The sequence below is a fragment of the Solanum stenotomum genome, chromosome 10 (assembly GCF_019186545.1).
Source record: "Solanum stenotomum isolate F172 chromosome 10, ASM1918654v1, whole genome shotgun sequence".
Classification (NCBI taxonomy): domain Eukaryota; kingdom Viridiplantae; phylum Streptophyta; class Magnoliopsida; order Solanales; family Solanaceae; genus Solanum; species Solanum stenotomum.
The window spans coordinates 54,816,515-54,837,709 of NC_064291.1; the positions used below are offsets into that span (position 1 = coordinate 54,816,515).

The window sequence follows — 21,195 nt, forward strand, 5'->3', positions numbered from 1 at the left end:
CGAGTTCATTGCTTTTTTTTTTCTTATTTATAAAAAAATCTTAGGTTATGGTCGGTCACTAATTTGCCATTTTTATAAAGATGTTTGTTGATATACATATGTATTAATTCTAGAATATAATATTAACCAACAATAAAAACATAACACAATCATTAATTTGCATTATCCTTTTTGTACCGATCTTGCCTTTTAAAATATTCCAATATATGAGTTGTTTTTGTCTTTCTTTTCTTTTATTTGCACTTTCGGCCTGGTAGGCATAATTTGGATAATATTAACCAGGATCGGATAGAATAGAATTATTCATTTTTTGTTAGAGGTTTTCGACTTCAGTTTCTTAATGTTACCCCCTCCCCACCCCCCCACCCCCCCCCCACACCTACCGCCCTCAAAGGTGGAGCTAGGTGAAGTAGATTATTTTCATTTAAATAGCTTTTAATAAAAAATTATACTGTTTATATATGATATAAAAATTATTTTTTATGTATATAACATATGATGAACACCTTTTTGCCTCTTATATTAATTCTTTAGTAAAAATTTTGTCCCTACTAACATAATTTTATTATGCTTGAAGTTGTTAAATCTCATGTCTGGATGCTTTTATTGCGAAGATTTATGTAATAATAGTTTCATTACTTACATGTAAATATTATTTGTGTGATGATGGAAAAATTAAGGTATTATTAAGGTAATTTATTATATTCAAATATTTATTTTATCAGAAGAAGAAGCAATTCGATCTATAGACTTAAACAAAGAATTCAAAATAATCAAATTAATAAATCGGAAATCAAACTTTAGAAAATCGAACTAATTTAAATTGAACTAAGTTATAGTTTTTTTAATTTAAAAATAAAAATTATATTATTCAATTTAATATGAAATAAAGTCCACTCTAGTATAAAACCGTGATCCTGTTGAAAACCACTATGTATACAAATCAAATCAATGTTCCGTTTACGTATAAAAGTTTTATAACAATATAAATAATATACTAGGTTGCATGGACAAATTAAAATATTTAGATGGGGTCTATTGTATTTATTTAATATTTTTAATTTTTGGAAGTAATACGTGGCAAGTAAATAATAGGGGGGTATGTATGATGTATAGCCACCTCTACGTGTGTATGAGTCAGAAGCAAACTAGATAACAGCTCATTGTATCTTGTGCCACGTGGCTCATGGTCAGTGTATGTGTGGAATTGATAAGACTATTGAAAAATATATAATTTTTTCCCTTGTTACTAACTCAATAAAATAATAATGTATGAAAAATATAATAATGCATTATTACATATTGCCACTAGTATTTTTATTAAGCAAGTTGAGGGGATAAACAGTGCATTAACTTACTTCTAATTACATGACTTGAACCTCTAACTTATTAGGTAATGGTAAAAGTGTTTTAGCTTGATCATCAATTTGAAAAGGATTAAGGTTTTTAGTGATGAATTTAGAATTTAAAGGGTGAATAAAAAAGTAAAATAAAAGCGTGCATGGTGATTATGGGATTATGTCAATTTTATATATTTTTTTAGATGTTTGAATAAAATAGCTCATAGATTAGTTATATTTTTTTATTTTCTTTGTTGAATGAGATCTATTGGATGATGTTTTTCCCGAGCTGGATTGTACACGAGGCTAAGGATACATTTGAATTATGTAATTTCTTGATACATAATACAATTTTATTTTATGGGATTTGAATCCTCAACCAAGAGGGCAGGGGCGGAGCCGGCTTATGGTTAATTAGGGGGTCGGATGAATCCTCTTCGGTGGAGAATTATACTATTTATATATGATTAAAATTATTTTTTTTATGTATATATGGTAGATATCGAATCCACTTTGACTAGTTCATATGTTTACTTTTTCAAATTTGAACTCCATTAATGAAAATTCTGAATGCGTGCCACTGTAATAGGGGTAGAATTGAAAACGTTTTTTGGTTCTTTTTTTTTTATCACTTGATCAATAATACACTTTGTTTATGGGTCCTCAACTCATAGTTCTTATACATTGATCACTAGATTTCTCTATATGAATACGAAATTCGCACAAAGTTATTGTGTTCTTATAGAATTTTTTTTATTTTGCTCCTAAAAAGTTTTGTTGAGACTCAAGACTTTCTCAATATACATTGATGAGATAATTAAAATTTCTTCATTCAAAAAAATCCAAGATCTTGTACATTGAAAATATGAGTTAGGAAATTGCCTCCCCTTTTGTATTAGTATGTGATAATGACACAAATTTGTTTGAAACTAGCTAGCTACTTTTTTGATCACTTGTTTGGTCGGAAACAATTTCCTCATAAATAGTGTGGAATATAATGTCAATATGACAATATAGTACTATAATGTTTTAAAATCATACCTCATTTGTATTTTATTCCAAGAATGACATGATAATTACACCAAATTAATTGTTTGACAAATAATTCTATGTCTCGAGTGGGAATATATATATATATATATAGTTTCAAAAACTAAAGCAAGCACACACTAGGATTTTGAAAGTCAACTATAACTATAGTCTATATAAATATATTCTGTTTACTTATTAAAACGCATAAAAAAATAAGAAATCATTTTAATTATTTAGGAAGATATTTTCTATAAAATAAAATCTGTGAAAATATTTTTTTGTACCAAACACACCTTTGAGTTTCAAAGTACAAATTAAATACTCCTAATTAATATTATTTTTTAATTTTAAATTTAAAGTTGAAAGAGTAGACCAAATCTTCAAATATTATTATTTCAAATTATCACATTCATTTTTATTTCAAAATTTGTTTATTATTACAAGTGGATGAAAAATTATGAAAATAAAATGTGGATGAGAAAGAAATTAGTAATCAAGATATGAACATTATTCATTGAATTAAAATCAAAACTAGCAAGTTGCATAATCTTTAGTTATTTAAGGACCATAAATAATAAGTAATACAGTTAGGAAGATATGAGAAAAAGGAAAAATTGTATTTGTCACATCACCTAATTAATATCTTTTGTATCTCAACTAACATCATGGCCAAAGTAATTAATCACATGCATGAGCATGACCACAAATTGAAGTAACATTTAGGACCCACAAAATCATAATTAGGTATGTTAATCAATCTGATAATTAATTATGTGAAAAGGAACATAAATTATACATTTTCTAGAGTTTTCAAGACTCCTTATAAATATCGTTGTGATCCATATAATAAATGTATAAGTACGTGAACTAATACGATACGTAGGTATTCATTTTGCTAAAAAAAATACGTAATAAAATTTATATTATCATGTACACTTATAATTGAGGCTTATGTGAGATTCTAACCCACTCTAGTATTTCCTGTCACTCTCAAATTCAAGTTGAAGTGTGGACTAAGAGCCCAAATAAAACATTAACTTGACTCTGATATCATGTGTTAAATCCATTCCGCTAGTAATGATATAGACCGTTTTGGACCTAGGCGCGCTCAACTTTAAATTGCATCACTAGGGATGTACACATACCTGACATCTCTTTTGTGTTTTTGTTGATGTGGGCCCTAGGAAACTAAATAGTTGCAACGGGATGAAAATACCTCAGTCCATGAATATGTACGCACCAGACCGGATCGTAGAACCTCCGATAAAGAATGTCCGGATCCAAGTATGAGGGGAGAATAAATGAAATTCTGAACTCCTTATATAGCTTGGACAATCCTTTCCTTTTTAAGCTAATTTTTTGGTGTATGAATTAGACTCAAGACCTAATTTAACAAGTGTTTTATCATAATATAAAATTATTTAATACAAATTTAAATTTGGTCGAACTTCAACATTAATAGTAAATACTTTTTAATATAAATTTAAATTTAATCGAATTTCAATATTATTACCGAAGATGGACTGAGGCATGTGAAAAGAATGATATATTCAATTGACATCCTTGTCATACACAACTGGGAGTGATGGGGAAACATAGTACGTAACATATGACTGTAGTGGCTAATAATTCTATATTCTATATTCTTAATAATTTGTGATTCGAACACTTTCCACGCAATAATGTTTAAAAAGTTATTCCTATGCTCAACGAATATGACAGAAATTGAATAAAAATCTTATAAATTATTTATTATGATAGTAACAACTATTTACTGTTTGGTTTTTTTCTGGTAAAGATGAGAATCTCTATATTTTTTTATTTTTTATATTTCTAAGAGAGAAAGCAAACATAAATTGTGGCTGTTGACACAGTTGATTGAATCATTTAGGATGTGGAAAACGTGGTTTTTCTACAACCATATTTTATAAAATTATTCTCTGATATGTGTGTATAATAATTTACTATCAAAAGTAAAAGAAGTTACCTATATACCACTAACATGGTTGCGGTGAAGAGATGAAATTGCTTTATCCTTAATCAAAGATTTCGGATTTGAGCCCTATGTATAGAGAAAGTCTTGTTGAGAGCTTCTTCGGAATGAGCTCCATAGTGCGTGATCCGAATTTAATCGAAACTCTAATACGGACTCTGAAAATCGGCTAGGATTTTTTTTTTACCTATATACCAAGTATCACGAGGGGAAAAAAGGAATATATCTACAATGAGAATTGTGCCCTCGTTTGTTATATTTGTTGAAATAAAAGCGTTTTTATTAGATTTTCTTTACTCAAGGCTTAAACTCAGAATTTCTAATTAAAGATAAGAATAACCTCTATCATTTCACCACAATCTTGATGATATTATATACGAGTGACAAAATTAGCCTATAAAATGTGATTTGCTCAATCTATATAAGTCTAAACATTGTTTAGCTTATTTCAGTTCAAATGACTCTATTCTTCCGAAAAAATCTTCATCTATTATTTTAATATGCCTATTAGAAACCTGTAATTATATATGTTGGTTGGTACGAGAAGCTACCTACAACAAATTGTGGAAAACAAATAAACATAATTAGGGGAAGACCAATTAAATAGCCAAAAAGTGTAACACAATTATGATTGATATGATATTACATGTCCATATCTTCATTCAAATCATCTTGGCCTTTCCACACTAAAGTCCTTCCTTGAATTTCTTATATTTTGAAAAGTTGGACAAAAGAGAAGAAAAAAACACTAAAATAACTAACTGTGACACCAACTTAATTTGTCATTCAACAACATTATTAAAGAAGTAAGAAATATTACAAAATTGCAATTTTAACCTATATTGTTGAATATATCTAGCGTAACAGAAATTTAGTGCATTGAATTTTTTATTTTTATTTTTTATTGTTCAGTGATTAAAATATCACAATTGAAATTGTAGTATCACAAATTTGAATATAACTATCATAGATATGGTTTTTTTTTTCCTATTTATGTAAAATGAAAAGTTAATTTTAAAACACAACTGTTAAGAATCGAGATCAAAATGACGGATATGCACATAGGCTCGATATCATTTATGTACCATTTTCATGCCGGATTATTAGCATTTTCTAGCCCTTTTTGGCCACTTTGAAAAAAATAATTGTTCACTAAATGCTCAATTCAATAAGATAAATTAGCATCTAATAAAAGCAAATATTCTTTTTTGGGAAAATTACGCAAATAAGCAAATTACATGTACTAGTTAATTAGCTAACATAACTATAATTTTCATTAATTACCACTCGCAACTTAAGTTTAGCTATAATTATGTGTGCTTCTCTCCTCTCTCCTCTTTTATACATATACAAATTATACAAATACAAATTATACATATACATGTACAATATGACAAATATACAAATACAATTCGTATCTCTCCTCCCTCCCCCTCTCCCAATCTCGCTCGCCAGATATACAAATATATATGTATACCAGTTACATATATACAATTATCTAACAAATATACATATACAATTCACCTCTCTCCACTCTATGCCCTCGCTCGGTCGCCTCTCTCCTCCCTTCTCCCTCTAACATGTAGCTACGGATCGTAATTAACAAGCTATAGCTATGTAGCCTAGTTAAGTTTATTTTAGTGGCTATTTGTGATTTTTTTTTTTTTCAGACATAATTTAGTTAATGGGACTAATGGAACATAGTTTAAACAGTAGCCACCAAAAGATTATTTTATGCAAATTTTTGTGCCAGCCAGCAACATTGACCATTTTATTAAGATGTAAAAGATGAGCCCAGCAAGAGTTATAGAAGTCAGCCCAGTTAATCAATGTATTGGGCCCTGTCTAGCCTATAAATGGGCCCAGTTAGATGCTATAAACTTCTCAACATGTATTGTTGCAAAAAGGAACAGCCATTGTGATTTTTGCTGATTCACGCGATGCTGTTAGAGCATAAGTTAATGATACATTTGTCCATATACTCTCCCCACCAATAATAATAATAAAAGTATACCGTACAGAAACTCCAACAATTACATTTTATTCAAAAAATTTCTCAAATTATAATAATTCTAGATTTTTCAAAACTTGCAGATACATTGCTTCTTCATCCGATACATAAGTTATCTATCAAATACGTAACTATAAACCAGATGCATACTAATTTAGATTTGAAATAATTGAATTATATATCAATAATAACATTGTGCCAGATACATTGTACATAAACAAAGTTGTAATGTATCTAATGAATTTAAGAGAGGAAAGGAAAAAGAAGAAGATATTTTTAGAAATTATGTTATCTTAAATTGTGTAATTACATTAATTTTCTTTTTACTCGGCAATCAAGAAAGTAATTGGAAATGCATGCCGAAATTGACAATATAAAAAAGGTTCATCGTTCCGGTATTTGATTTTTATGTTTTTTACATAAAAATACCTCAAAGTTCAAGTAATTCTGATTTAGCATAAAAGTTTTTTTTTGGTGAAATCCTCTCTATAGTTGGCGTAAAGAATTCTTCTTCCTTTATCAGCAATGAGCTCTTCATCAACCTTTTTCCTCACCAACCCCTTTTCATCGGTTTCGGGTTCGACCCATCTCCGCCGTTCATTCAACAATGTAAGGTACGGCGGCGGCGGCGGCGTTAGAATCGCCGCTAGCCTTAACGTGGAAGTGCAGGCACCGGATTTGAGCAAAGAGGTGATGGATGAATCTAACAAGGTTTTTGTGGGTACATATGCTAGGGTTCCATTGGTTTTGTCGAGTGGCAAAGGCTGTAAATTGTATGATATTGAAGGGCGAGAGTATTTGGACTTGACCTCTGGTATTGCTGTGAATGCACTTGGACATGGTGATCCTGATTGGATTAGGGCTGTTACTCAACAAGCTAATGTCTTAACTCATGTCAGCAATCTTTACTATACTCTACCTCAGGTGAACCTTTTTTGAGCTCTTATTTTGTATCTTTTTATCATAAATTTCATTTGGAATTATTGTGCACAGGGATTTAAAAGGGCATTTTTTTTGAAGTTTCTTTAGTGAATACAAGTTTTTTTCTCTTTTTTGGGAGTTTTATAGTGTATAGGGATTTAAAAAAGAGTCTTTTGCAGCTTTTTACTGGTATTTTTGGAAGGGAACATGATAAAATAGAGTGGGATGGATATTTATGATCATGTAGTCAAGCATGAGACAAATTCTATGGGATACTTGTCACCTCCCACCAGCAAAAGGTATGCGTACGGCCTATGTTGCTCCGACTCTTCAAAAATGGCATGGGTCGTGCTGGATCCTCCAAAAGTAGTGCATATTTTTGAAGGATCCGACACGGGTGCGGCAACATTTTAGGAGAGCACGAGCAACATAGTGGTAAATGGTAATGGATAACTTTGTCCCCCAAGGCTAGAACAGATGGAAAGAAATCGTTTAGTGTTTTTGTAGGGATTTAAACCTAAGACCTTGTGATGCTTAACTCACTTCATTGACCACTAGGCTACACTCTTTGAGTCTTTGGTACTAGTTGTTTTGGTTTTTTAAGTAGTCAGAATGAGGACAGGGGATATTACTCAATTTTATTTAATGTTCAAGTTTTCTAGTTCTTGTTAGAGTGTGCATTCTTTGAATAGTAGTGTTTATGGTTCTGGATTGAAAAGAAAAAGAAATAGCAGTATCATATTGTGGATTCATTTTGTGCAACTGAATGGTATGAAGTGGTAATTGGAACTTACTAGCAGTGTGTAAGGTTCTTTGTTTCTGGATTTTTTTGGGAGATGTTGGCGAGAGGGGTCTTATTCAGGGGCGGAGCTATAGAAGAATTTACGGGTTAGCTTAACCGAGTAGCTTTAGTCAAAACCTTATACTGTTTGTGTTATGAAATTCACTATATATATGTGTGTAAATTTAATTTATCAAAAACCCAGTGTAAGGCTATAAGCTTCATTTTTTAGGATGCAGAATCCGTAAACTCAAAATTTTGGCTTCACCTCTGGTCTTATTAAGTAGAGCGTTCCTGAACATGTTTATTCTTCTATGTCTATAACTTGATATATCAACTTAGTTACCTTCTTTACTGTAACTTTGTATATGATTAATTATTATGGCTTCAAGGGGCATCTTTTCTCCTCCATCTACTAAAGGATCTTTGAATATGTCACTAATGTAGTCATCAAAAAAAATATGTCACTAACGTAGTGTTCTATTATTTCGTACAGCTGGAGCTTGCAAAACGCCTTGTTGCTAATTCTTTTGCAGACCGAGTTTTCTTGTCAAACTCTGGAACAGAAGCAAATGAAGCTGCAATTAAATTTGCAAGGAAGTTTCAGAGATTTTCTCATCCTGATGAGAAGCAACCTCCTGTGGAGTTTATTGCCTTCTCCAATTGCTTCCATGGAAGGACCATGGGTGCAGTTGCTTTGACAAGCAAAGAATATTACAGGTCACCTTTTGAACCTGTAATGCCAGGAGTTACTTTCCTGGAGTATGGTAATGTTCAAGCAGCAAAAGAACTAATTCAGAGTGGTAAAATAGCTGCTGTATTTGTCGAACCAATCCAAGGTGAAGGTGGCATATATAGTGCAACACAAGAATTCTTACAAGCACTGAGGACTGCCTGTGATAGTGCAGGTTCTCTCCTTGTCTTTGATGAGGTAAGAAACTTCACAGATTATGTTGCTACCACTTTAGTACATTAAGCTTATGTTCATCTGACATGTATGACAGACCCTTAAATTGAAGAAAATTACATAAACATACAAGCAGTTACCTTGACCAATAGCGCATGTCTTTGTAAAGTAATACATTGTATTATTTTTGTAAGGTAATTTCTCTAGGATTCATCAAAAGAAAACACATGAAAATGTTAGCTTGCATAGTGAAATGGATAGAAAAATTCAGCATTTTGCACTTGGGTCATTTGGTTGAGAAATAAGTTATGCAGGGATTGTGTTGGTTACCATTATTTCAATGATGAATAGTGGTTCCCAATTACTTCATAAGGAAAAAGCTTACTTTGTTTTATGAAGACTCAATTCACCATAAGCTGGCAGATAGGACTAAGGTTGTTCATTCACTAATAACAATATATTGCCTAAGATTGGTTCATATTTTTGTGTAGATAAATAGCTAATTGAAGAAATATGAACACCATCTACTTGTAAAAAAAGTTAGAAATTATAAATGTGATTTCAAAGTTTAGTTTGATGATCGACTTCTTGGGTTGTTAACACTCTCTCCTTCCAACTGTGATAATGATCATTCTGGAATTAAATTGGATGGAATGAGTCAACGCACAATACTATACTGAAGCTTTTACTTGTATTTTCTTTTATCAGGTTCAATGCGGCCTAGGAAGAACTGGTCATCTTTGGGCGCACGAAGCATATGGCATATACCCAGATATAATGACTCTTGCAAAACCTCTTGCAGGAGGTCTACCTATTGGAGCAGTGTTGGTAACTGAAAGAGTTGCTGCTGCCATCAATTATGGGGATCACGGTAGCACCTTTGCTGGCGGTCCTCTTGTTTGCAATGCTGCAGTTGCTGTGCTGGACAAGATCTCCGGACCAGGTTTCCTTGCCAGTGTCACAAAGAAAGGTCAAGATTTCAAGGAATTACTTGTTAAGAAACTAGGAGGGAACTCACATGTGAGAGAAGTACGAGGTGTGGGGCTTATTATTGGGGTCGACCTTGATGTACCAGCATCTCCGCTGGTTGAAGCATGTCAACAATCTGGCCTTCTTGTTTTGACAGCAGGGAAAGGAAATGTTGTGAGGCTTGTACCACCATTGACCATCACCGAGCAAGAATTGGACTATGCAGCTGAGATCTTATTCAATTGTTTGCCTGTACTAGATAAGACCGCCAATAACTAGGCTCAAATACTCATGAGGGTTTTGTTGCATGTTCACTTCTATGGGGAGCTTCACAGGATCATATGCATTTGCTCATGGAGATAACTTTCATGAGAAGTAACAAAATGTATTTGTACGTACAATTTAAGGTATCGTCTTCTATGAAGCTCTTGTCGTACCTGATTGTGTCATTCTGTTGGCTGAAGTTTCATTTAGGAGCAAACTGGTTATCAGAAATACAGTTGATCTTATTTAGACTTTTCCTGCAGAAGTGAACAATCAGTTTTTAAGTTTTAGATGTATCGTCAATTTCCACCATCTGAATCGAAATAATGGATGGTGTCCTCTGTATTAACATTATATCCTTCTTTCGGAAATGTACAACTTATCTATGTTATCTTGTATGAATCATAAACAGAAGTTCTTGTACTTCAAGTGAATAGTGCTTCCTCGCTTTAGTTAGGGTGAGAATACAATTTTCCATATTGAACTTCAAAAGAAAGGAGGAGAAGACAAAGCAAGTTATATTAAATTATTAAGATAAGATTATGTGCTAGTGCATAAATTTTCAAGTGAAAATGTTTCACTTAGATCTACTCTGCCATGTATCTACGAGATGAGTGTTGTAGAGATGTGGATGTTAAGATGAATGTACTAGTTGCCTATGTATTGTACAAAAGGTTTTTGAACCTTTAAAAAAGAAAAGAAACAAAAATTGAAAGTTCACCTATATAAAAAGGAAATAAAGAGAATTGACTACTAAAATATCTTCTCATATATCATCCTTATCTGGAATCAGTCACTTTCAATTCACAAGAATACAAGTTAGTCAAAGAATGCTTTAGATAAGTATTTGTAACTTCATTATCTAGCTAATGAGGTTACTTAAACAAATCTAGTAGAAAATTCTACCCAAAAATATATTTCTAAGAAAAAATAAACTTGTTACTTAGAAGGTCATGGCTCAACCATTTGAAATTCTTTTCCTGCTTCCATTTTTCCTCTTGCCCTTAACTTTTTTCCTCTTCAAAGTTTTCAGATCATCCAAAATCACACAACTTCCACCAGGACCAACACCATGGCCAGTCATAGGAAACATTTTTCATATGGGAAAAATGCCTCATATAACTCTGACAAATTTTGCAAAAATATATGGCCCTCTTATGTCCCTAAGGCTTGGAACTCAATGTCTAGTTGTTGGATCATCATCATCTGCTGCTATAGAAATCCTCAAAACCCATGATAGAATTCTGTCAGGAAGACATGTTCCAAATGCCATGCCAGCAAAAGGATCAGATCTTGACAAGATATCAATGGGCTGGAATTCTGAATGTCACAATGAATGGAGATACTTGAGGACTTTATGCAGAACTGAGCTTTTCTCAGGCAAAGTATTGGAGTCTCAAGCTTATATGAGGGAGAAAAAAGTGATGGAATTGGTAGAATTCTTGAGGTCAAAAGAAGGTCAAGTGGTGAATATTGGAGAGCTAGTCTTTGCAACTGTTTTGAACATGTTGAGTAATGTTCTGATATCTAAAGATATGGTTAATTTGGAGAAAGAAACAGAAGATGGTGGGATTAGAAATCTAATAAGGGGATTAGTTGAAGCAGTCTCAGCTCCAAATTTATCTGATTTTTATCCAGTTTTGGGTAAATTAGATCTTCAAGGTCTGCGAAAAAGAGCTAGATATGTAATGACAAAGATTCGTTCCAACTGGGAACCGATTCTTGAAGAAAGAAGGAAAAATAGAGAGAGTGGTTCTTCTAGCCAACAAGATTTCTTGGAAGCTCTCCTTGATAATGGTCTTACCAATGATTGTATCCACCAGCTATTCTCGGTTTGTTCCCTCTCCTTCTCTCAAATTTGCTTTGTGAGATTCATTTTCTGGTATAAACCAAGTTAGTCTTTATAGCAGTATCTGAAAAATGAAAATCAAAGTAATCATGTTAGTCTTTGTGCATAAATGCTGTTATACAACTGATACCGATGCATTTAGCCTCTTTAAAATTCATATATGCAAGAAAGTTGGAGTTCTCTATTCGGATGTAGTATATGACAAGTATTCTTCTAACCATGTGAAGGAGTTAGTCGCTGCTGGTTCAGACACCAGTACCTCAACAATTGAGTGGGCGATGGCAGAACTGATAAAAAATGTAGAGTCAATGAAGAAAGTTCAAGAGGAGCTCGAGATAGAACTCAGTGAAAGTGATTACCCAAAAGAATCTCAATTGCTGCAGATGTCCTATGTCCAAGCCTGTGTGAAGGAAACACTTAGGTTGCATCCTCCAGCACCATTTCTGCTTCCACATCGTGCAATCGAAACCTGCCAAGTGATGAGTTACACAATTCCTAAAGACGCTCAAATCTTTGTTAATATCTGGGCTATCACAAGGGATCCTTTGATATGGGAAGACCCAGAGATGTTTAGACCACAGAGGTTTCTGAGTTCCGATATGGACTTCAAAGGGAATGACTTTGAGTTCTTACCCTTCGGTGCAGGAAGGAGAATATGCCCAGGCTTGCCAATGGCTGCAATAAAAGTTCCTTTAGTCCTTGCTTCGCTTGTTCATTTCTTTGATTGGGAGCTTCCTCATGGAAAACGTCCCACCGAGCTAGACATGACTGAAAAGTTTGGAGTAACACTGCAAAAGAAAGAGCCACTGCTTCTGATTCCCAAGGCAAGAAAATGACCATTGAGATATACTATCAGTCTCTCTTATCTGTGTTATCCATTGTATTGTGCATTGGAATACAAGTATATTTTGTCCTGCTATATCTCGTCTAGTTACATACAGAAGTTCTTATGGTGTTAAGAGGCAAGTTATAGTCCTATTAAAATAAGATCATGTGCATAATTTTGGGTCTACTCTCCTTACCCTTGATGACAATGGAACAATATTCACAAGATGAGTATCACAGAGGTACGGATGCTAAGATGGATGTGCTAAAGTAGTGGCATAACATTTTAGGCAGAACATGTAATAGCTAGAAGGATGTCATGAGCATCACAAAACCTAGATAATGATTGTCTATTTATTGTACAAGAGATGTTTGAACCTGTTAATTTGTTGAAAAAAATCAGAAAAGAAATAAAGATTGAAAGTTCACCTATATAAAAAAAGAAATGCTCCAAATGACCTACTATAGTTGTCAGTAGCATTTATGTTTCATTACAAACAGAGAGAAAATTGACACCTTAAATATGAGTCCGGAGCAAAAACGACAAACAGATTGAGTGAAATTTCTCAAAGGGCAACAAAAAATAAGTTTGAAACCAAAAGGGTAACATTTAGACGGAAGAGTGACGCTATGAAATTTTATGGAGGAAGGGCGCTATATAAATTCTTGGCTCAAACTAAAAGACATGTCAAGTTTATATAAATTGTCATTGTTAAGGAATGGTGCTTGTTACTCTACTTGGTACCATTATTGACTAAACATTTTAGGTATTAATTATCATGTGATAAATTAATTGTGTCTTCTCTTACGCTACTTTGGATGATAGAAAAGATCTAGTTAACCCCTAATTAATTAATTATATTCCTATTGTCTAAGCAAAGAAGATATCACATCTTACGTTATTGCTAGAAAAAAAATCATTGATATAATGAATTTTTCCATAAAACTAACATATATCTCAAACTCGTTATATATATATTCCATCACAAATGAATATTTTTATTTTTTTTGTAGTAATTAAATAAGTCCCTATTTGTTGCTGTTGTTGTATGCAGCATTAATGTGTGTAGTAGTGATGGAGAAAGTAAAACTTATTTTTATGGTAAGGAGTAAGGCGCAGCTCTCATGCACCTTACAAGGCGCAAGCAGCGTGCGCCCTTCTTCCATAAAATTTTACAGCGTCACTCCTCCGTCTAAATGTTACCCTTTTGATTTCAAACTTATTTTTTGTTGCCCTTTTGGAAATTTTACTCAATTTTTTTGCCCCATGGCTCCGGACTCCCTTAAATATCTTCCCCTACATCACTTTCAATTCACAATAATACAATTACAAAAGACTTGCTCAACAAAAATTATTAGTACATTTTACTACAGGGTCTAGCTTATGAGGTTACATCAATAAATCTAGTACAAAATTCTACACTAAAATATATTTGATTTGAAAGAAGAAAAAAGAACTTGTTCATTTGCAGATCATGGCTCAGCAATTTGAAATTCTGTTCCTGCTTCCACTTTTCCTCTTGCCCTTAATTTTTTTTATCTTCAAAATTTTCAAAAAATCATCCAAAATCACACAACTTCCACCATGGCCAGTCATAGGAAATATTTTTCAAATAGGAAAAATGCCTCACATAACTCTTAACAAATTTTGCAAAAACTTATGGCCCCCTTATATCATTAAGGCTTGGAACTCAATGTCTAGTTGTTGGATCATCACCTTCTGTTGCTATTGAAATCTTCAAAACTCATGATAGAATTCTTTCAGGGAGACATGTTCCAAATGCTGTTCGATCAAAAAGATCAGACCTTGAAAAGACATCATTGGGCTGGAAATCTGAATGTGATTGTGGATGGAGATACTTGAGGACTTTATGCAGAACCAAGCTTTTCGCTGGCAAAGTATTGGAGTCTCAAGCATGTTTAAGGGAGAAAAAAGTGATGGAGTTGGTAGAATTCTTGAGGTCAAAAGAAGGTCAAGTGGTGAATATTGGAGAGCTAGTCTTTGCAACTGTGTTGAACATGTTGAATAATGTTCTGATATCTAAGGATATGATTCATTTGAAGGAAGAAACAGAAGATAGTGAGATAAAAAGTCTTGTCAGGGGGATAGTGGAAGTAGGCTCTGCTCCAAATATGTCTGATTATTATCCTATTTTAAGTAAACTAGATCTTCAAGGTCTGCGGAAAAAATCTACAGATTTAGTGACAAAGTTTTGTTCCATCTGGGAACCGATTATTGAAGAGAGAAGGAACAATAGAGAGAATGATTCTTCTAGCCAACAAGATTTCTTGGAAACTCTCCTTGATAATGGCTTTACCAATGATCATATCAACCAGCTATTTATGGTTTGTTTCCTCTCCTTCTTCTCAGAATTTTATTTATAAGATTCATTTTCTGGTACAAACTAAGTTAGTATTTAGTACTTGAAAAATGAAAATCAAAGTAATCATGTTAATCAAACTAAGTTAGTATTTAGCACTTCTCTTTTTATACTCGAGGGAGTTCTCTATTGGGATGTAGTATATAACAAGTTTCCTTCTAATCCTGTGAAGGAGTTGCTCTTAGCTGGTTCAGACACCACTACCTCAACAATTGAGTGGGCGATGGCAGAACTGATAAAAAACGTAGAGTCAATGAAGAAAGTTCAAGAGGAGCTCGAGATAGGACTCAGTGAAAGTGATTACCTAAAAGAATCTCAATTGCTGCAGATGTCCTATATCCAAGCCTGTGTAAAGGAAACACTTAGGTTGCATCCTCCAGGACCATTGTTGCTTCCACATCGTGCTATCGAAACCTGCCAAGTGATGAGTAACACAATTCCTAAAGACGCTCAAATCTTAGTAAACGTCTGGGCTATCACAAGGGATCCTTTGATATGGGAAGAACCAGACATGTTTAGACCACAGAGGTTTCTGAGTTCTGATATGGACTTCAAAGGAAATGACTTTGAGTACTTACCCTTTGGTGCAGGAAGGAGAATATGCCCAGCTCTGCCAATGGCTGCAATAAAAATTCCGTCAGTCCTTGCTTCACTTGTTCATTTCTTTGATTGGGAACTTCCTCATGGAAAATGTCCTGTTGAGCTAGACATGACTGAAAAGTTTGGAGTAACACTACAAAAGAAAGAACCGCTGCTTCTGATTCCCAAGGCCAGAAAATGACCATCGGGGGAAATATACCATCAGTAGCTCTTTTCAGTGATATACCTTGCATTGTGTGTTAGATTCAAGTATATGTTTTCCTGCTGTGTTCGTGTAGTTGTTTATAGACAAGATCATGTGCAAAATATAAATAATATATTTCATTTGGGTTTTACTCTCCTTGCCCTCAAAGATACAGAGGATTCAAACATACAAATATAAATGAAGGCAAAAAATTGTGACTGACATGAGAAAATTACTAAAAGAATCACTTCATTGAAAACAATATCTGGATATATCTTGCTACAATTGAATGAGAAACAATGACAAATCATTACAACCAAAGAAAGAATACATTGATGAAATTGACTGAATATACTGAACTAAGAAAGAATACCTAGCTTACAAAAGAAGAATAAAGAATGAATACAATATGAAATCAAAGGTACCGAACAAAATGAACCCTGACCCTATGCATTTTTATCTAAAAGATTTTCTTTTCTTACCAGATTGGCAAATCTATCTGCAATAAAGAATGAAAGAATGACACTACCTACAAAGAATTTGTTAACCTTTTTTCTTGTGTACGAAAAGAACTACGGCATGTGTGTCTATGAATGAATGAAGAGTTTCGACGAAAGAACAATCAATCAACTTGGCTGATAATAAGAGGATGAACTTCCAGCAGCATCAAGGGGTGTCCACGCGGAGACTGTGCATAGAGGCTGGTCTAACCAACTCAGAGTAAGTGCAGCATCGTCGTTCCCCTGCTTTGTGACCTTGTAGTCTTCACATGAGTACATCTTCAACAGCATTTGACTCTGAAGCAGTTCCCTTTCTGTAATCCCTGTGCATCTGAAACCCCCTTGTTCCATCAACTTCCGCCATTTCCCAAAACATTCATGCCTTTCAGTCCTATCTCGTCCTTCACAAGCAATGATATTTCTAATATCCCGAGCAAACAACTCCTCTATCTTAATCCTGGCAGGACTGTCTAATGGAAGACTGAAACCAATAGAATCAAAGACAGCAGCATAGTATCTGAGTGAGTTGACAAGTCTTGCTTCCAAGCTAGGCTCATTGTGCTCAGCTTCTTGCTCTGCCATCAGAATAATGGTGGGATTTGTGCTTCTAATCAACCCCAAAAAGTCCCTCAGGATGCCCCCAGAACTATCATATAGAAGCCTATGCATCTGTAACACACAATTCACTGCAACACTTTCCCCCTCTTTTACATGAAGCATCCATAGTCGTACATCTTCCAACCTGTCAACAACTGGATGGAACTCGAAAGCCAGATTCAACGCCTCAGCAAACTCGGCAAGTCTATCTCCTGTTTCAACAAGATCCTGCTTTGATTCTCCTATACCAGTAATTCTAACATGAGTAGGAGGGTTGGGCCTAGAAGCCAAACTCTGAAACAGGCTAGGCCACTGCATCCCTTGCTTAATGTCAAAATCAATAATGTGAACCCGGTCCTTGCCTTCAAAAGCTCTAAGCAGAATCTCATTTGATGTGAAGTGGATGAACTTTGGAATTGGACTAACCTGATTCAAAAGCCTCAATGCTGTACTGCTATCATCATCTAAACGATCAAGGTCCCGAGGGGGTATAATGTGAAAGATATGAGGCCAAATCCTTGCAACACGCAAAGCTAAAGCTTCGGTGAAGTAAGCAGTTAGCCGGCTTACTGGAGACCCTCTTGGAGAGGCAAGCTGCCCTAGCCTAGCTATCAGTTGATTAACACCAGTAACATTCCTTGAGCCAATTGCTTCAACACAACTCACAAGTAAGCTGATCAGCTCAGCTGCATCATCCTCCCTATGGTTATTATGCCCATTATGTGCTGTTACAACTTCACCCCTGTCATTTGGATTAGGTAGCCTAGAACCATTGCCTATTTCATGCTCCCCGGGATTCTCATTAGGCCTAAGAACCAAGCCATGGCTGTCTAAAGAAGCACTTGATACTGAGGCCTCTCTGGCAAGATCTTGACTTGTTGAGACATTCTTGTCACCAAAATTCGTAATCTCAGTCACTACAGATTCAATCCAAGGATTGTTTGACATAGGCAGAGGTGGTGATATCACCTCATTTGGCACATAACATATACTCTCTTCCTCTCCAGAACAAGAAAAGGAGAATGGTGCTGCTTGAAGTGGATGAAGGCCTGCAATTAGGGGAACTGATCGCGCCGCGTTGAAACCTGATTGTAACCAGAAATCGCCACCACCCAATTGGCTCAAACTCAGATCATAGCCATCTTCTGAACAATCACCTGACTTCCTATTACCTTTTTTCCTCTTAGCTCTGCTCATGCAGCTCTCATCATCAATGCATCCCTGCTCAGCATATCTCTTCAAGCTCCTACCTTTTTCCCAAAATTCATCCTTGCTTTCTCTCCTACCTTCTACATATGATGTCTGAGCACTTGTCGAGGATGGCGGTAGACGAATGTTCTGCTTGAGAGAGCAAGTACTGTTCTTTGCTTCAATTGGCTTCTCAACAGAAAGTCCAACTGGCCTACTAATGGACTGGGACCTTGAGGTATCTTTTCTAGCAAAACTACATGGCAAGTCCAATCTTTGTGTGCTCATTGAAGGGAAATTACAAGCTTGAAACTGTGCAGATGCTTCACTCCTTAATCTATGCCTAGGTGACAACAATGAAGAAGAACAACCAGCCAACATTCTTCACACCCTTCCAATTTTTTTCTTTTCTTTTCAACTCCAACTCACCCAACCCTTTTCTTCTCTATGTTTCTGTCTCTCTTATCTTTCTATATATGTATATATTTTCACTATGAAATATACAATATGTTAATGCTAAATTTCTATAGATGATCCAAGAGAAACAGAACAATGTCTATATGTGAGTGTGTGTGAAGTTCCAAGAAAAACAAAAATTGGAATCCGATGCCAAAAAAACAAAATGTGATATCTGTGTGTCCTATATATAATACTTCTATATGCAACAAAGAATGGAATCAACAACAAATACACAAATACCAATAGAAAGAATCAAAGAATTGGAAAGAATTCTCCTATTATCAACAATTTTAACACCTACCAAAAAAAGATCATCGGATTCCAAAACTTTCACAGTACAATAAAACTCATTATCTAGAAATTTGATTTCCCAAAGAATTGAAAGAAGAAGAACTCACACCATGAATGTAGAAACTCTGAACACATTTTTTCCCAGAAATGCAGCAGAAAAATTGAAACTTTGAGCTACCCACTTCAGCAAAATACACTTTCAACAATCCCATGCCAGCTTAGCTGAAATCTAAACCAATCAACACCCTAAAAATTGAATCTTTAAGCAACCCATTTCACCAAACAAGATTTCAAACAACCCCACAAGTAAATCCTAGCTATAACTTAACCAAAATCTACACCAACCCCCCAAGAAAATCACCCCTTAAGCCTTCAAACATATGCGTAAACAGACAAATCAACTGTCATCATCATTATAATCACCAAAGAGAAAAAACTGAAGAAAAAGAAGTAACTTCCCAAAGCCCCACTACCCAAAAAAGTTAAACCCCATATACAACTGTGTTATTTTATATATCAAGATTGAAACAACCCTCTTCTTGTCTTTTACTTCTAGAGGGAAACAAATCATGGCTTGGTAAAGATGATGTTGGAGAAAGGGGGGAGAGGAACCTTGATCTATCACCGTCCGATCTTAATCAGACGGTGGAAAAGAACAAGAATATGACCGTTGAGGTATATGTCAGAGGAATATAACCGTTGAGAGAGAGTTGGTATTGTAGGGAACAGTGTGTGAAATTATTACTCGAAACTCTGTTTTAATTTGTTTGTCTGATTTTAACTTAACAAGATTAACAAAGTAAAAAAGACTTTTAAATTTATGGTCTTATACAAAAAAATACATGAAATATACCAAACTATTATTTGTGGACGGTGGTCTTAAGTCTATCACATATTAAGTTAGAATTAAAGAGTTGCAAACTGAAAACACTTTTTGAAATGAATGGAGGCGGGTTTTTTTTTGGCATAATACATAAATATGTCATTTAATTTGACCTCAACTAGTATCTATGTGTTTCAGTTTTGGACGTGCATAAGTAGACGCTTAAATTTGTATAAAGTTAAACAAGTAATCATGCACGTCCTATGTGGTATAATACAAGTAAGAGTGTATGACACAAATTGTCACATAACACGTCAAGTAGAATGTGTGTATCTACTTATTTAATTATATATAAATTTAAGTGTCTACTCATTCACGCTCAAAGTTAAAAAAAAAATGTTCCAAAATCAAGTTAAAAGGCACGATCATGTATTAAGCAATATTTTTTGTTTGTTTGTTCTTTTAGAGGGTGCAGGTGAAGTCACGTCCGATGCACGTGCATGTCTCATGATACCCGTTTTTTACTTGACCGTTGCCTTTTTGTTTAACCATTTTAATTAGTGAAGTTTTCTGGGAAATTACAAATTATTAACTGACTAATCAGGGAAATTACAGTACAAAGGCCAGAGATAGTGGACTGTAATTTATTTTAGTTTAATTAATTAGATTGCTTTGATGATGGACATATCAATGAGGACAAAGAAGGGGGGCAGTTGCAAAAAGATTCGTGCCAACGTTGGAGTGATGCCTTTTGTTTTATAGTTTCATATTATTATAGTTTCATATTATGTGTATTTTAAAGATTTTTGCACACATTTTAAGATAAGGGTAATGCTAAATGGTCAGAAAATTTTAAAAAATTATAATATTTTTTAATTTTAAAATAAACTGATCTTTTTTTTTTAGTTAAAAGGTATTAAAGTTAAAAGGGTAAAAATGTTTTAAAAAAAGTAAAATAACATAGGTAAAATATAATTCTGGCCAAAAAGATTTTTCCTTGAGATAAATATTTTAGGATGGTCGAGGATTAGGATAAAAAGTTAGTAGATAGTTAATGTCGTTTAGTTTTTATTAGTAGTATTCTATTACTTGTTATTTTTTTTCCGATTATCGTATTATTCGTTGTTATTATTGTTCATTTCTTCATTATTTTTTACATGACTTATACATTAATTGTATTGCCTTTTCAAAGTTGTTTTGAAATATTTAACTTGAGGTGATGATCTATCAAAAACAATATTTCTACCTCAAACACACGACCCTCCTTAGACGACTCCACT

At 34.0% G+C, this 21,195-nt stretch overlaps 3 protein-coding genes and 1 pseudogene across 3 annotated transcripts; 3 read left to right on the forward strand and 1 right to left on the reverse strand.

Moving 5' to 3' along the window:
* The first annotated feature begins 6,835 nt into the window (after window positions 1-6,835).
* On the forward strand, window positions 6,836-10,607 carry LOC125841268 (acetylornithine aminotransferase, mitochondrial). The gene is made up of 3 exons (XM_049520361.1): window positions 6,836-7,300; window positions 8,575-9,009; window positions 9,694-10,607. Exons 1-3 carry the CDS (start codon window positions 6,902-6,904, stop codon window positions 10,231-10,233), a joined length of 1,374 nt encoding a protein of 457 aa, XP_049376318.1. The 5' UTR covers window positions 6,836-6,901; the 3' UTR covers window positions 10,234-10,607.
* Window positions 10,608-11,083: 476 nt separating this feature from the next.
* Window positions 11,084-12,986, forward strand: LOC125841333 (probable (S)-N-methylcoclaurine 3'-hydroxylase isozyme 2). Its single transcript, XM_049520442.1, has 2 exons — window positions 11,084-12,050; window positions 12,295-12,986. Exons 1-2 carry the CDS (start codon window positions 11,172-11,174, stop codon window positions 12,901-12,903), a joined length of 1,488 nt encoding a protein of 495 aa, XP_049376399.1. The 5' UTR covers window positions 11,084-11,171; the 3' UTR covers window positions 12,904-12,986.
* Window positions 12,987-14,278: 1,292 nt separating this feature from the next.
* On the forward strand, window positions 14,279-16,208 carry LOC125841334 (probable (S)-N-methylcoclaurine 3'-hydroxylase isozyme 2; annotated as a pseudogene).
* Window positions 16,209-16,331: 123 nt separating this feature from the next.
* Window positions 16,332-19,758, reverse strand: LOC125842077 (scarecrow-like protein 28). The gene has a single exon (XM_049521279.1). The coding sequence runs from the start codon at window positions 18,721-18,723 to the stop codon at window positions 16,684-16,686; it is 2,040 nt and encodes a 679-aa protein (XP_049377236.1). The 5' UTR covers window positions 18,724-19,758; the 3' UTR covers window positions 16,332-16,683.
* Window positions 19,759-21,195: the final 1,437 nt, after the last annotated feature.

What these genes read in the sequence shown, in the direction of transcription:
- LOC125842077 (XM_049521279.1), bottom strand. Translation starts at nt 18,723, where the DNA reads ATGTTGGCTGGTTGTTCTTCTTCATTGTTGTCACCTAGGCATAGATTA.
- LOC125841333 (XM_049520442.1), top strand. Translation starts at nt 11,172, where the DNA reads ATGGCTCAACCATTTGAAATTCTTTTCCTGCTTCCATTTTTCCTCTTG. An exon ending in GTATCCACCAGCTATTCTCG is followed by an intron (nt 12,051 to 12,294) that starts GTTTGTTCCCTC and finishes AACCATGTGAAG; the next exon opens with GAGTTAGTCGCTGCTGGTTC.
- LOC125841268 (XM_049520361.1), top strand. Translation starts at nt 6,902, where the DNA reads ATGAGCTCTTCATCAACCTTTTTCCTCACCAACCCCTTTTCATCGGTT. An exon ending in TTTACTATACTCTACCTCAG is followed by an intron (nt 7,301 to 8,574) that starts GTGAACCTTTTT and finishes TATTTCGTACAG; the next exon opens with CTGGAGCTTGCAAAACGCCT. An exon ending in CTCTCCTTGTCTTTGATGAG is followed by an intron (nt 9,010 to 9,693) that starts GTAAGAAACTTC and finishes TTCTTTTATCAG; the next exon opens with GTTCAATGCGGCCTAGGAAG.